Source organism: Pistacia vera, unplaced genomic scaffold (assembly GCF_008641045.1).
Source record: "Pistacia vera cultivar Batoury unplaced genomic scaffold, PisVer_v2 Contig282, whole genome shotgun sequence".
In the NCBI taxonomy this organism is placed as follows: Eukaryota; Viridiplantae; Streptophyta; class Magnoliopsida; order Sapindales; family Anacardiaceae; genus Pistacia; species Pistacia vera.
Window position 1 is genome coordinate 425,265 of NW_022196093.1, and position 9,321 is coordinate 434,585.

Below are 9,321 nucleotides of genomic sequence, written 5' to 3' on the forward strand. Positions count from 1 at the left end.
GAAATCAAATGGGCTTTGGTCAGGAGGCTAAGAGGAGTATTTTCGTTTTGATGCGGAGTGTTATCGTCGTCGAAAACATACCCTATTTGCCAAGGAGTATTTTCGTTTTGATGAGGAGTGTTGTCGTCGTCGAAAACATACCCTCTTTGCCAAGGAGTATTTTCGTTTTGATGGGGAGTGTTGTCGTCGTCGGAAACATACCCTATTTGCCAACACCGATGGTGATGTTTGAAGTGTTTTTGCAAGATTTCAAACCTATAGGGATTTACAATAACTTTTAAGGATATTTTTGTTAGATTTCAAACTTTTGGACACCAATCAACCCAGACCAGCCCCTTTGCCGGATTTCACCCCCGAGTTGGGTTTTAACACACTGTTGGGTATTGATTTATAAACCATTCACTGTTTCTCAAAAAAATTCATTCTAGTTGAGTCATATTCAATCACAAGGGCAGTAAAAGGAAAGTAAGTAAATAAAGTTATCCCACATGTACAAGATTTTTTACATTAAAAGTTAAAGCCACTCCATTTCCATAACACAAAGTTTTTGATAGTTTCTATAGCATGAAGATGGAGAGCAAAACATGTCGCCATTACAAGTTCATCACATAAAATGTGGGACAATTCATTTATTTAATTTTCATATCACAGCTATGACGGACGGTGTTTAAGGCATTTAAGCAGCAGCTAAGCTTTTTGAGGCAATCTCGAACACATTTTCTGACAGCCCATTAGTTGACATTATCATCTCCAGCTGTGCCTGCACATACACATCACAGTATGTTATGTCTATTAACATAACCAAACATCATTTCATAACACCATTCTACACCAGCAATGGCACCACCGGATCCTTACCTTGGCAAGCTTTTGGCGTGATTCATCGAAGCGCCTCCATCTTGAGAAGGCTGACACCATTCGTGATGCCACCTGCATTATGTAGATAAGAATAAGAAGCGACCAAACAAAAAGAATTAAATCAAAATATATACAACCAGCAAACCCAAGATTTTATAGACCTATACTCTATACAAACCTGAGGATTCAGTTTGTCTAGTTGGACCACAATTTCTCCCAAGAATTTATAGCCCGAGCCATCCTTAGCGTGGAAATTCACAGGAGAACCACAAAATCCTCCAATGAGTGAGTATACCTATTGCAAAAGATATTCCATAGTCTCAATGAGTGAGCACATACTCCTCCAACATAAAGGAATGAATGACGATCACATGAGTGTGCATGCAGACTCTGCAAAGAGACAGACATAACACTTACCTTATTTGGATTACGCAGGTCAAATGCTGGATGGTTTAAAAGTTTACGGACATTCTCAACGTTACCAGGAACATCAGACACAGCTTGAAGGGTAAACCATTTATTCACAACCTGACAGAAGAGGAAAATGAAGTTGTCCAACAAAAACATTAGGCAACTATCACTGCAACAACTCTCATTAAAAATCACAAAGCGAAGAAGAATTTTTAAATGGTTAAACACCGACAAGGGGAGAAGATTGATAACAAAGTTCAATAATGGTACATAATTTTCCAATTGAAAAGCAAACGACAATAAGTTAAATAAAGTAGTAGGTTTCATTTTCTGCTGGTGAAAAACTTATACACAATGTGCTATGGTAAAAGGAAACTACATAATTTATTTCAGAATTTCTGATATTGGTTTAAAGAACTTCAAAAAATTAGTTATAGCAGAAGATTGTGGACAGTGTTATAAGATCGAATTTGGCCTTGAGTTTAACTTGGTATATCTATTAACTAATCACTTAAAAAAAATTAAATTCATGAACTAATGCAAAAATGCAATTAAGAAAAATCAATGCCCATTTTACCCCAAAAAAAAAAAAAAAAAAATTTACATTCCCAAACAACAACCTCACCATTTAAGAGCAACAGAGAAATACCAACACGACTAATAAAGATTTCACTTAAGCAACAAGCAGGTATTAAATTAGAAGATTACCAAATAGTCATGCTGCCACTTGCTGTAGAAGTCATCTAAAGCATCTTCGCGAGTTTTACCAGGGATCTGATCCAGGGCTGCCAAAGCTGCAAATTGTTCTGTCATATTTGTGGCAGTTCTATACTCATGCAATGCAAGTTCAGTAATCTCTGGTTCTCCAAGTGATGCAAGGTATGCTGTAGATCAAACATAGATATAAGTAAAAGGAAAGTTTTACTGTGCCAATTTTTGAAATAAATAAGTTAAGCAACACAGACCAAGGGCAATATTCTTCAGAGCACGCCTGGCCATATTGGCATGATTAAACACATACTCTTCCGAGCTCTTATTTTTTTCAATCTGTGAAAAACAGAAAGATCAAGTTTATTCATCAAGAGAGATCAATCAAAAAGATAAAACCAAAAGACAAGGATTGATGATTATAGTTTATGCCACTCCATGGAAGATGGCCTACCGTGGTCAGAAACTCTGCTTTCAGTTCTGACGCAAGCTGCTTCCGAAGGAAACTTCGAACGGCATGTACAGCATCTGGATCTGCAACTTCCATCAAGTCCATAATCTCTCCTTCACCCGGTAGAGTTATAGCCTTTGCAATGAATTCCTGGATATTTAAATGCAATTTAAGTTGATATGAGCATTCATCTTCCTCCCATACACCCCAAAACAATAAATAAATAAATATCTACAGAAACCCCAGAATCCAATCTGAACAGGAAGCCCTTATCATACCTTGTCCAAGCTTGAATCACAAAGTATACTTCTGAGGCCATGCACAAACTTTGGATTCAGAACCAACGGTTTGTTTTGTTGAAAATCAGCCACCAAGCTCAGCATCAGTTTCCTAGCCAATAGTTGCCCAGCTTCCCAACTAAACAGAAACGTCATCTCATGAATAAGTTTCAACAATTCACTCAGAAATATGATAAAAGAAGATTGTTGCTCCGGGAAAGACAAACCGGTTGAACTCATCCGAATCATGAGCAAGGAGGAAAAAAAGATCACTATCAGATAGATCAGATTCAAGACGGATAGGAGCACTAAAACCCCGCAAGAGAGATGGAATTGGCCGCTCAGGTATATCGGAGAACACAAATTCTTCTTCTTTCTGCATTGTAACAATATAAGGGAAAAAAATTTAACATTATGGAGAAAGATATGACTTAATATGCTTCTAGCTCTTAAAAACGGCAGCTTGACATTTTCATATAAGCATTTTTTAATCTATTTTACAGCCCCAAGCCTTCTATGTCAGCATCAATAGAAAGGAAAGAAAGAGTTGAGCAATACCAAAGGGCTTTGCCAATATAAGAATCTAAAACTGTAAAATACGTAAAATATATATATATAAAACCAGAATAGCTTCATAAAAGGTTTTAACTGACCTTTGTTACTCGAAGAACTGTAGTGTAGACTGGATGAGTGTTGCCCGCAATAGATTGCAATGTCCCATCATGATACACAGAGGAGAGTGGCAAGTCCTTGCCACTTGAAGCCAGCAAACCTACTGATACAGGAATGAACATGGGCTCTTTCACTGGCTGCCCGGGGGTTGGTGGTACCTCTTGACTGAAAATCCCCCCATCAAGGAAAAAGTTATCACTGATTATCATTAGAAAGGAAAAGTTATGGATTATCACAATTATAACCTTAAAATGTGTACCTGAACTTCAAAGAATAAGCACGAGTTTCAGCATTGTAGGATGAAGTGACTTTCACACGAGGAGTCCCAGCTTGGGAGTACCTGAAATTTTCATTATATGTAAAAACATTAGCATTGAAACTATCAGACAGAAGTCAAATGAGAAGATGACAGTCCATACCATAATAGAAAATTAGCAAAATCTGCATCATTTGCATCTCGCATGGCAGCAAAAAAGTCTTCACAGGTTACAGCTTGCCCATCATGTCTCTTAAAATAAAGATCCATTCCCTGAAATATGGACAAAATGATTCAATTACCAGCTCCAAGGTGAGCGGCTTTTTGGTACAACTCATATTTATTCATGACATAAGAAGCAGTTCCAGAGTTGGACACTTCCAGAAACATACCTTTCGGAAGCCTTTACTCCCAAGTAGGGTTTTGTACATCCTAACAACTTCAGCTCCCTGATAAGTTGGAATGTAGTCAGAAGCCATCGATAAATAGATGATGGTTATAGTCAGTGCATGCACTCACACACATGTGCAAGCAAACACTCACACACATACACAAATGGGAGAGAGAATGAGGTCAAACCTTTTCATAAACCTGTCAGAAAAAAGAAACAGCAAGAACAGCAAGGAAAAGTTAATACCTTGTCAGAAACAAAAAAGTAGCCAGAAGTAAAAGATTCAAAGCAAAATACTTAGACATACCGTCACTGCAATTTGAAGTTAGCAGGTCCACATCGGAATCATATGCAACACAATTTCACAATAAGCCAAACATATCAGAGAGCAGCAAAAAAGAATATCCAAGTCACGAAATATAAGTATCTCCATGTAACCTTCTAGTAAGGATCAAAAACTTGCCTGTGTAGAAGTTGTCCATCTGCAAGGAAAAGAAGCAATAAATTTAAAACAAGTCACATATAATACATTTAAGATAGCTTAAGATGAATTAATAATACTTTACACAAGTGTCACAAAATAAAGGTGACTACTGACCTTAATGTAGGAATGTGGTCGAACAGGATGAGCCATTGGACCAGCATCCTGGAAAACAATAAATTAGATTTTCAGTAGCTGGTTGAAAGGGAGTATGATATACCACATTCAATGTGCATCAATGTGGAATCATATATCTCCACCTATAAAGTTGCATAGAGCTTAAACTAGTAATAATAATAGCATTAAACAAATGGAATCAGTGAAGCATCAATTTGAAGGTGTTGGAAAAGAATCAAAAAAGGAAAAAGAACCTGTGGATACTGTGAATTACGAAGCCTTGAAACATCAGCAATCCGCTTTACAGTACGGCTTCCCATGTCAGATGAAAATTCCTATCAATCAAAAAATGATTACTACTCCTATTCATAAGCTAAAACCAAAGAGGATAAAGCCTTGAGGTTGCATTTGCCACCAACTAAATGAAGACAGAAATCGGATATACCTGATCCCGAAATACAGTGAGACCCTCCTTTAAGCTGAGCTGGAACCAATCCCGACATGTCACTCTGAAAACATTTTAAGAACTAAAAATTATTTCTAGTACCAGTGCAAGTGGAATTTTAGAAAAGCAAAATAATAATAAAGATATGATCACCTTCATAAAAATATAGATTTGGATGCCAAACATTCAAACAACAAACTTAAAATATGAATGTTATTTAACAAAAACCCAAAAATAAAGAGGCCAAGAATATAGACGAGTCCAAATTGGATTGATAAAATGACTGAGTGACTTCTTAAAAGAAAATGAGACTTAATGGAATACAAGCCTACCTGTTGCCAGTCCAGTTGTGGAAATACTGCAGTGAACAGATGGAAAAAAAGGTCACAACAAGTAGCAGTAAAATGAGTATTCACTTCATTTCTTCAAAACACAAATATAATAACAGACCTCATGGCCAATAACCCCCAAGATTGCAGCATAATCTCCATCAGAAGCAGTTTCTGGAGATGCCAAGACAAGCTTTGAATTGAAAATCTGTAGACAATTCCAAATATGACTTTAATTATATCGCACAGGATATATATATAACAAAATAAGTCAGATGCCATACATTCAAACTTTTGTTTTCCATGGCTCCCCTGAGAAGCAATCAAGAAAAATGTAGTATCAGCATTAAGGCAGGAAAACAAAAACAAAAAAGAGGCATACATAATATACTTATTAATAGAATTTAAATAGAGTTACACGAATAAATCTTGACTTAATGAAAAACACAGCTTACATGTTAAAATCTGGAACAGCCACAACATTGAAGAGATCCAGGTCATATTCCAGACCAAACACCTGTTTGTATATGCATACAAATAGAAGAAGGCTTTAGAACAAAGAGAAATAACATAAATTTAAAAAGATACGAGTGAAAATACTAACATCCTCATCCCACTTCATCGCGGCCTTAAGTGAATACATAGCATGTGCAGTCTTGGGAACGTCTTGAGCTGGAGTCCAGATCCTTAGAGACACTTGCCGACCTGAGCGGGTAACAAATGTATCATCTCTGCTCTCCAACTGTCCTGCAACTAAGGCAAACAAGTAGCAAGGTTTCTTGAAGGGATCCTCCCAGAGTGCATAATGCCTACCACCCTACAAGGGAGCATAGATAAAGCACAATTAAGTGTTAATAACGGTTAAATAACCACCACAAAAGGGAGGAATAAAAAGAACACAAAAAAGAAAGTATTCCTCTTCCTAAATTAGCAGACGTCACCTCAAGATCTCCCTGTTCTACAAGATTTCCATTAGACAACAATACAGGGTATAATGACTTATCAGCATCAATACGGCATGTGTATTTCGCCATTATATCAGGGCGGTCCTATCAGCAAAATAAATACCAAAGTACTCAGATTAATAATCCGGAGTAACAACTTATTGAAATTATAACTGCTTCAAGATACTTACCTGATAAAATGTAATTTTACGAAAACCCTCTGCTTCACATTGTGTGCAGAAATTCCCAGATGACTTGTAAAGTCCCTATAGAAAAACAATTAAATTAACAATAAGAGCACTAGCAGGAAAAAGATTACAATTTATAAAAGAATAAAATGTAGATATGAAATCGAGTGATGTACATCTAATGAAGTATTCTTCTCAGGATATATCTCAGTGACAATTTCCAAAGTAAATGTACCGCTTGGTGCTGATAGAAGTGTAAGATGGCGAGAGTCTAATTGATATTCACCCTCCTATAAATACAATAGAGTCAATAAATTGCACTAAAATCCTTAAATCATACATCTGAATCCCACCTCAAAGACATCAACTGAAAATTCTGAACAAGGAATATGAAAAATAACTCCACGTAACTTATCTATTGTAGCATAGAAAGGGCATACCTTCAGTTCAATACCATTGATCTTGACTGAAACAAGCTTTAGATCTACTCCATCCAAAACCAAGGGAGAAGAAGTGCCTGTTTCACATGAGTTTGTATAAACATAAGAAGATTGGCAATGTTTGCAAAATATAAAAGAGTAGCTTAGCAATTTTGCAAAGGAGAAAGAAAAACAGTGTTAAGATTTCAGATCATAGCTGTGGCAGCAACAACATATTATCTAAAACAAGGTATGAATGCAAATGTTAAGGAGATTACATTGATATCAAACAAGAAAATACCGCAAAACAAGCTATCACATGCTAAAAGCAAAAAAGAATGACCATAGTATTACCTTCAACCCTAGGGAAGACAGTTATTTTTGAATTAACAATTGTTTTCTCCTCACCCAACGAAAATTTCAAATCCACCTGAATTGGTAGTTTCATTAATGAACAAGAAAACAAACAAAATCCTGTAAATCAAATTAAGAGTCCTCAAAAAAATGTATTTTAATCTATGTAATAACATGCAGACCGTGTCAAAGTAATAATCTGGCATCTTGTAATCCTTCAAAAAGACTTCTTTTGGTGTATCCATTTTGGATTCCTCAACTTGCTTTGGTAAGTTTTCTGTGGCAACGGAACAAATCAGCCTCCGGCTGTTTTGCTTATTCCTCTGACAAAAAAGTTAAGGCACCAGAAAATAAAATAAAAAATTAACACAAAAAATCATGATAGATGATAAGTAAGTTTCAAAGGATAACCACTTACATAAAGCGAAGAATATGGAAACGAGCAATTTCTTTGACTGGTGACCTAAAATGATAGATGGACAGAAATTAGAAACCATTGGCTCATAAACACCTCCCACACTTCCACTGAAAGAAGAATAAGATTTTTCCAAACCTCTGAACTATGCAAACACCGATACTGAGAATTTTTTTTTACTGAATTTCGAAATAAGGTAACACGACTAGTAGCCTGACACTGCAAAAAAGAAAAATACACACATAAAACATTTATGCAGCACGCCCAATAAAATCTGCAGTTTACAGATGCCATCAACAAGTAAATAGATAAAACATATATTAACAACCAAAGTCAACCATCTATTGCACCACAAGTTCTCAATTCCTTTTTTGACATTTTCTCGGCAAGCAATAACAGAAGCAATCTGTACACTCGCATATGCAATAACATTAATGTTTAAAAAGATATTAAAATGGAATGGGATTAAGTAATCACAGGAGACGAGGAGATCAAACCCAAAAGAGTGGTCTTTGCCAAACACGAACTTTTGCATGGAAGAATCAAGCGAGCCATTAAATGGAAAACAAAGTAAAACCCTATAAAAACAAAACCACTTCGAATAATACTTTAGTTAATTAACCAAACTAACTAACAGTAAAGTAAGTAAACTTCAAAAGGGTTTTTATTTTGGTAAAAAAGGAAAGATACCCAGAAAACAAAAACCGAAAAACCCTATCCCACAAAAGAGAAACTTAAAAGAAAAACAGAGTGTCACTCTGGGTTCTTATATAAGGATATATGGATAATTCAAATTATGGACAAGAAAAATCAAAGGAAAAAACAAATAAATATAATACATCGAATAAAAAACACTAGAAACCAAAATGAAAATGCAAAAATCAATTTACCCAGATTGATGATCAGATGAAGAGTAACAAAGAGAAACACAGAGGAATTCTTATCTTAAAAACCTGGGATAGAACAAAAAATAAATGCCCCACATGGAAGACATTTATCGTTAGAAAAAGTAATTACAATAATTACTAATTAAAGAACAATTAAAAAACCACTGGAATGTTTTATTTTCTCTTTCAAGTTGACAACCTTGTCACATCCGATCCGTTTCTTTCGTTTTCATCAACATTTGGTGAGCCGGATGTCTCGGAAGTGGCCCAAAATTTAAAATGGACTGAGCCCCATCTTCTTTAGTCTTGGGCTCATGGACGAAAAGATTTTTAGCCCATGTTTGAATAAAAACAATTATTAAGAATTTCGCGTTAAAGGGTGAGTAAATGAATGTGTAGTTGCTGTAGCATGGGCTCAATGTTAGATAGGGTGGACACAAAATAGTTGAGAGACTGAGTATTTGTGTCAACTTATATACACCTTAATTAATCTTTTAGGATCCTAAAAATACCGATCAAGTAAGAGTTTAAGTAATCATCCCTATTAGCAACCGAGGAAAGACTTAAACTCATAATTTTTTTAGTAATACACCCAAATATCTTATCGAACCGCTCAACCACCCAAAGGTTGATTAGAAACTGGATTAGATACGGCAAACAACTAATGTTTAGCTGTTCAGCTTTTCAAGATGGTCAATTATAATTGCATGTTTCTTT

General features: G+C 35.7%; 1 protein-coding gene across 3 annotated transcripts; it reads right to left on the minus strand.

Annotated features, from left to right (window-relative positions):
• Positions 1-466: 466 nt before the first annotated feature.
• LOC116134076 (puromycin-sensitive aminopeptidase) lies at positions 467-8,754 on the minus strand. Of its 3 annotated transcripts, none has more exons than XM_031419741.1 (33): positions 8,608-8,754; positions 7,856-7,936; positions 7,721-7,765; positions 7,485-7,625; positions 7,303-7,378; positions 6,970-7,046; positions 6,706-6,819; positions 6,533-6,607; positions 6,339-6,446; positions 6,002-6,214; positions 5,853-5,914; positions 5,682-5,709; positions 5,519-5,605; positions 5,401-5,426; positions 5,069-5,132; positions 4,878-4,958; positions 4,624-4,671; positions 4,489-4,507; positions 4,333-4,337; positions 4,214-4,225; positions 4,027-4,083; positions 3,798-3,907; positions 3,638-3,718; positions 3,360-3,543; positions 2,934-3,082; positions 2,707-2,845; positions 2,432-2,578; positions 2,235-2,316; positions 1,978-2,153; positions 1,276-1,386; positions 1,037-1,153; positions 859-930; positions 467-760 (listed from the first exon to the last, which is right to left on the minus strand). In XM_031419741.1, exons 4-33 carry the CDS (start codon positions 7,545-7,547, stop codon positions 677-679), a joined length of 2,667 nt encoding a protein of 888 aa, XP_031275601.1. In that variant the 5' UTR covers positions 7,548-7,625; positions 7,721-7,765; positions 7,856-7,936; positions 8,608-8,754; the 3' UTR covers positions 467-676. The 3 variants fall into 3 exon arrangements, with proteins under 3 accessions (XP_031275601.1, XP_031275600.1, XP_031275602.1); XM_031419740.1 differs by lacking the exon at positions 8,608-8,754 and adding an exon at positions 8,195-8,446; XM_031419742.1 differs by lacking the exon at positions 8,608-8,754 and adding an exon at positions 8,215-8,443.
• Positions 8,755-9,321: the final 567 nt, after the last annotated feature.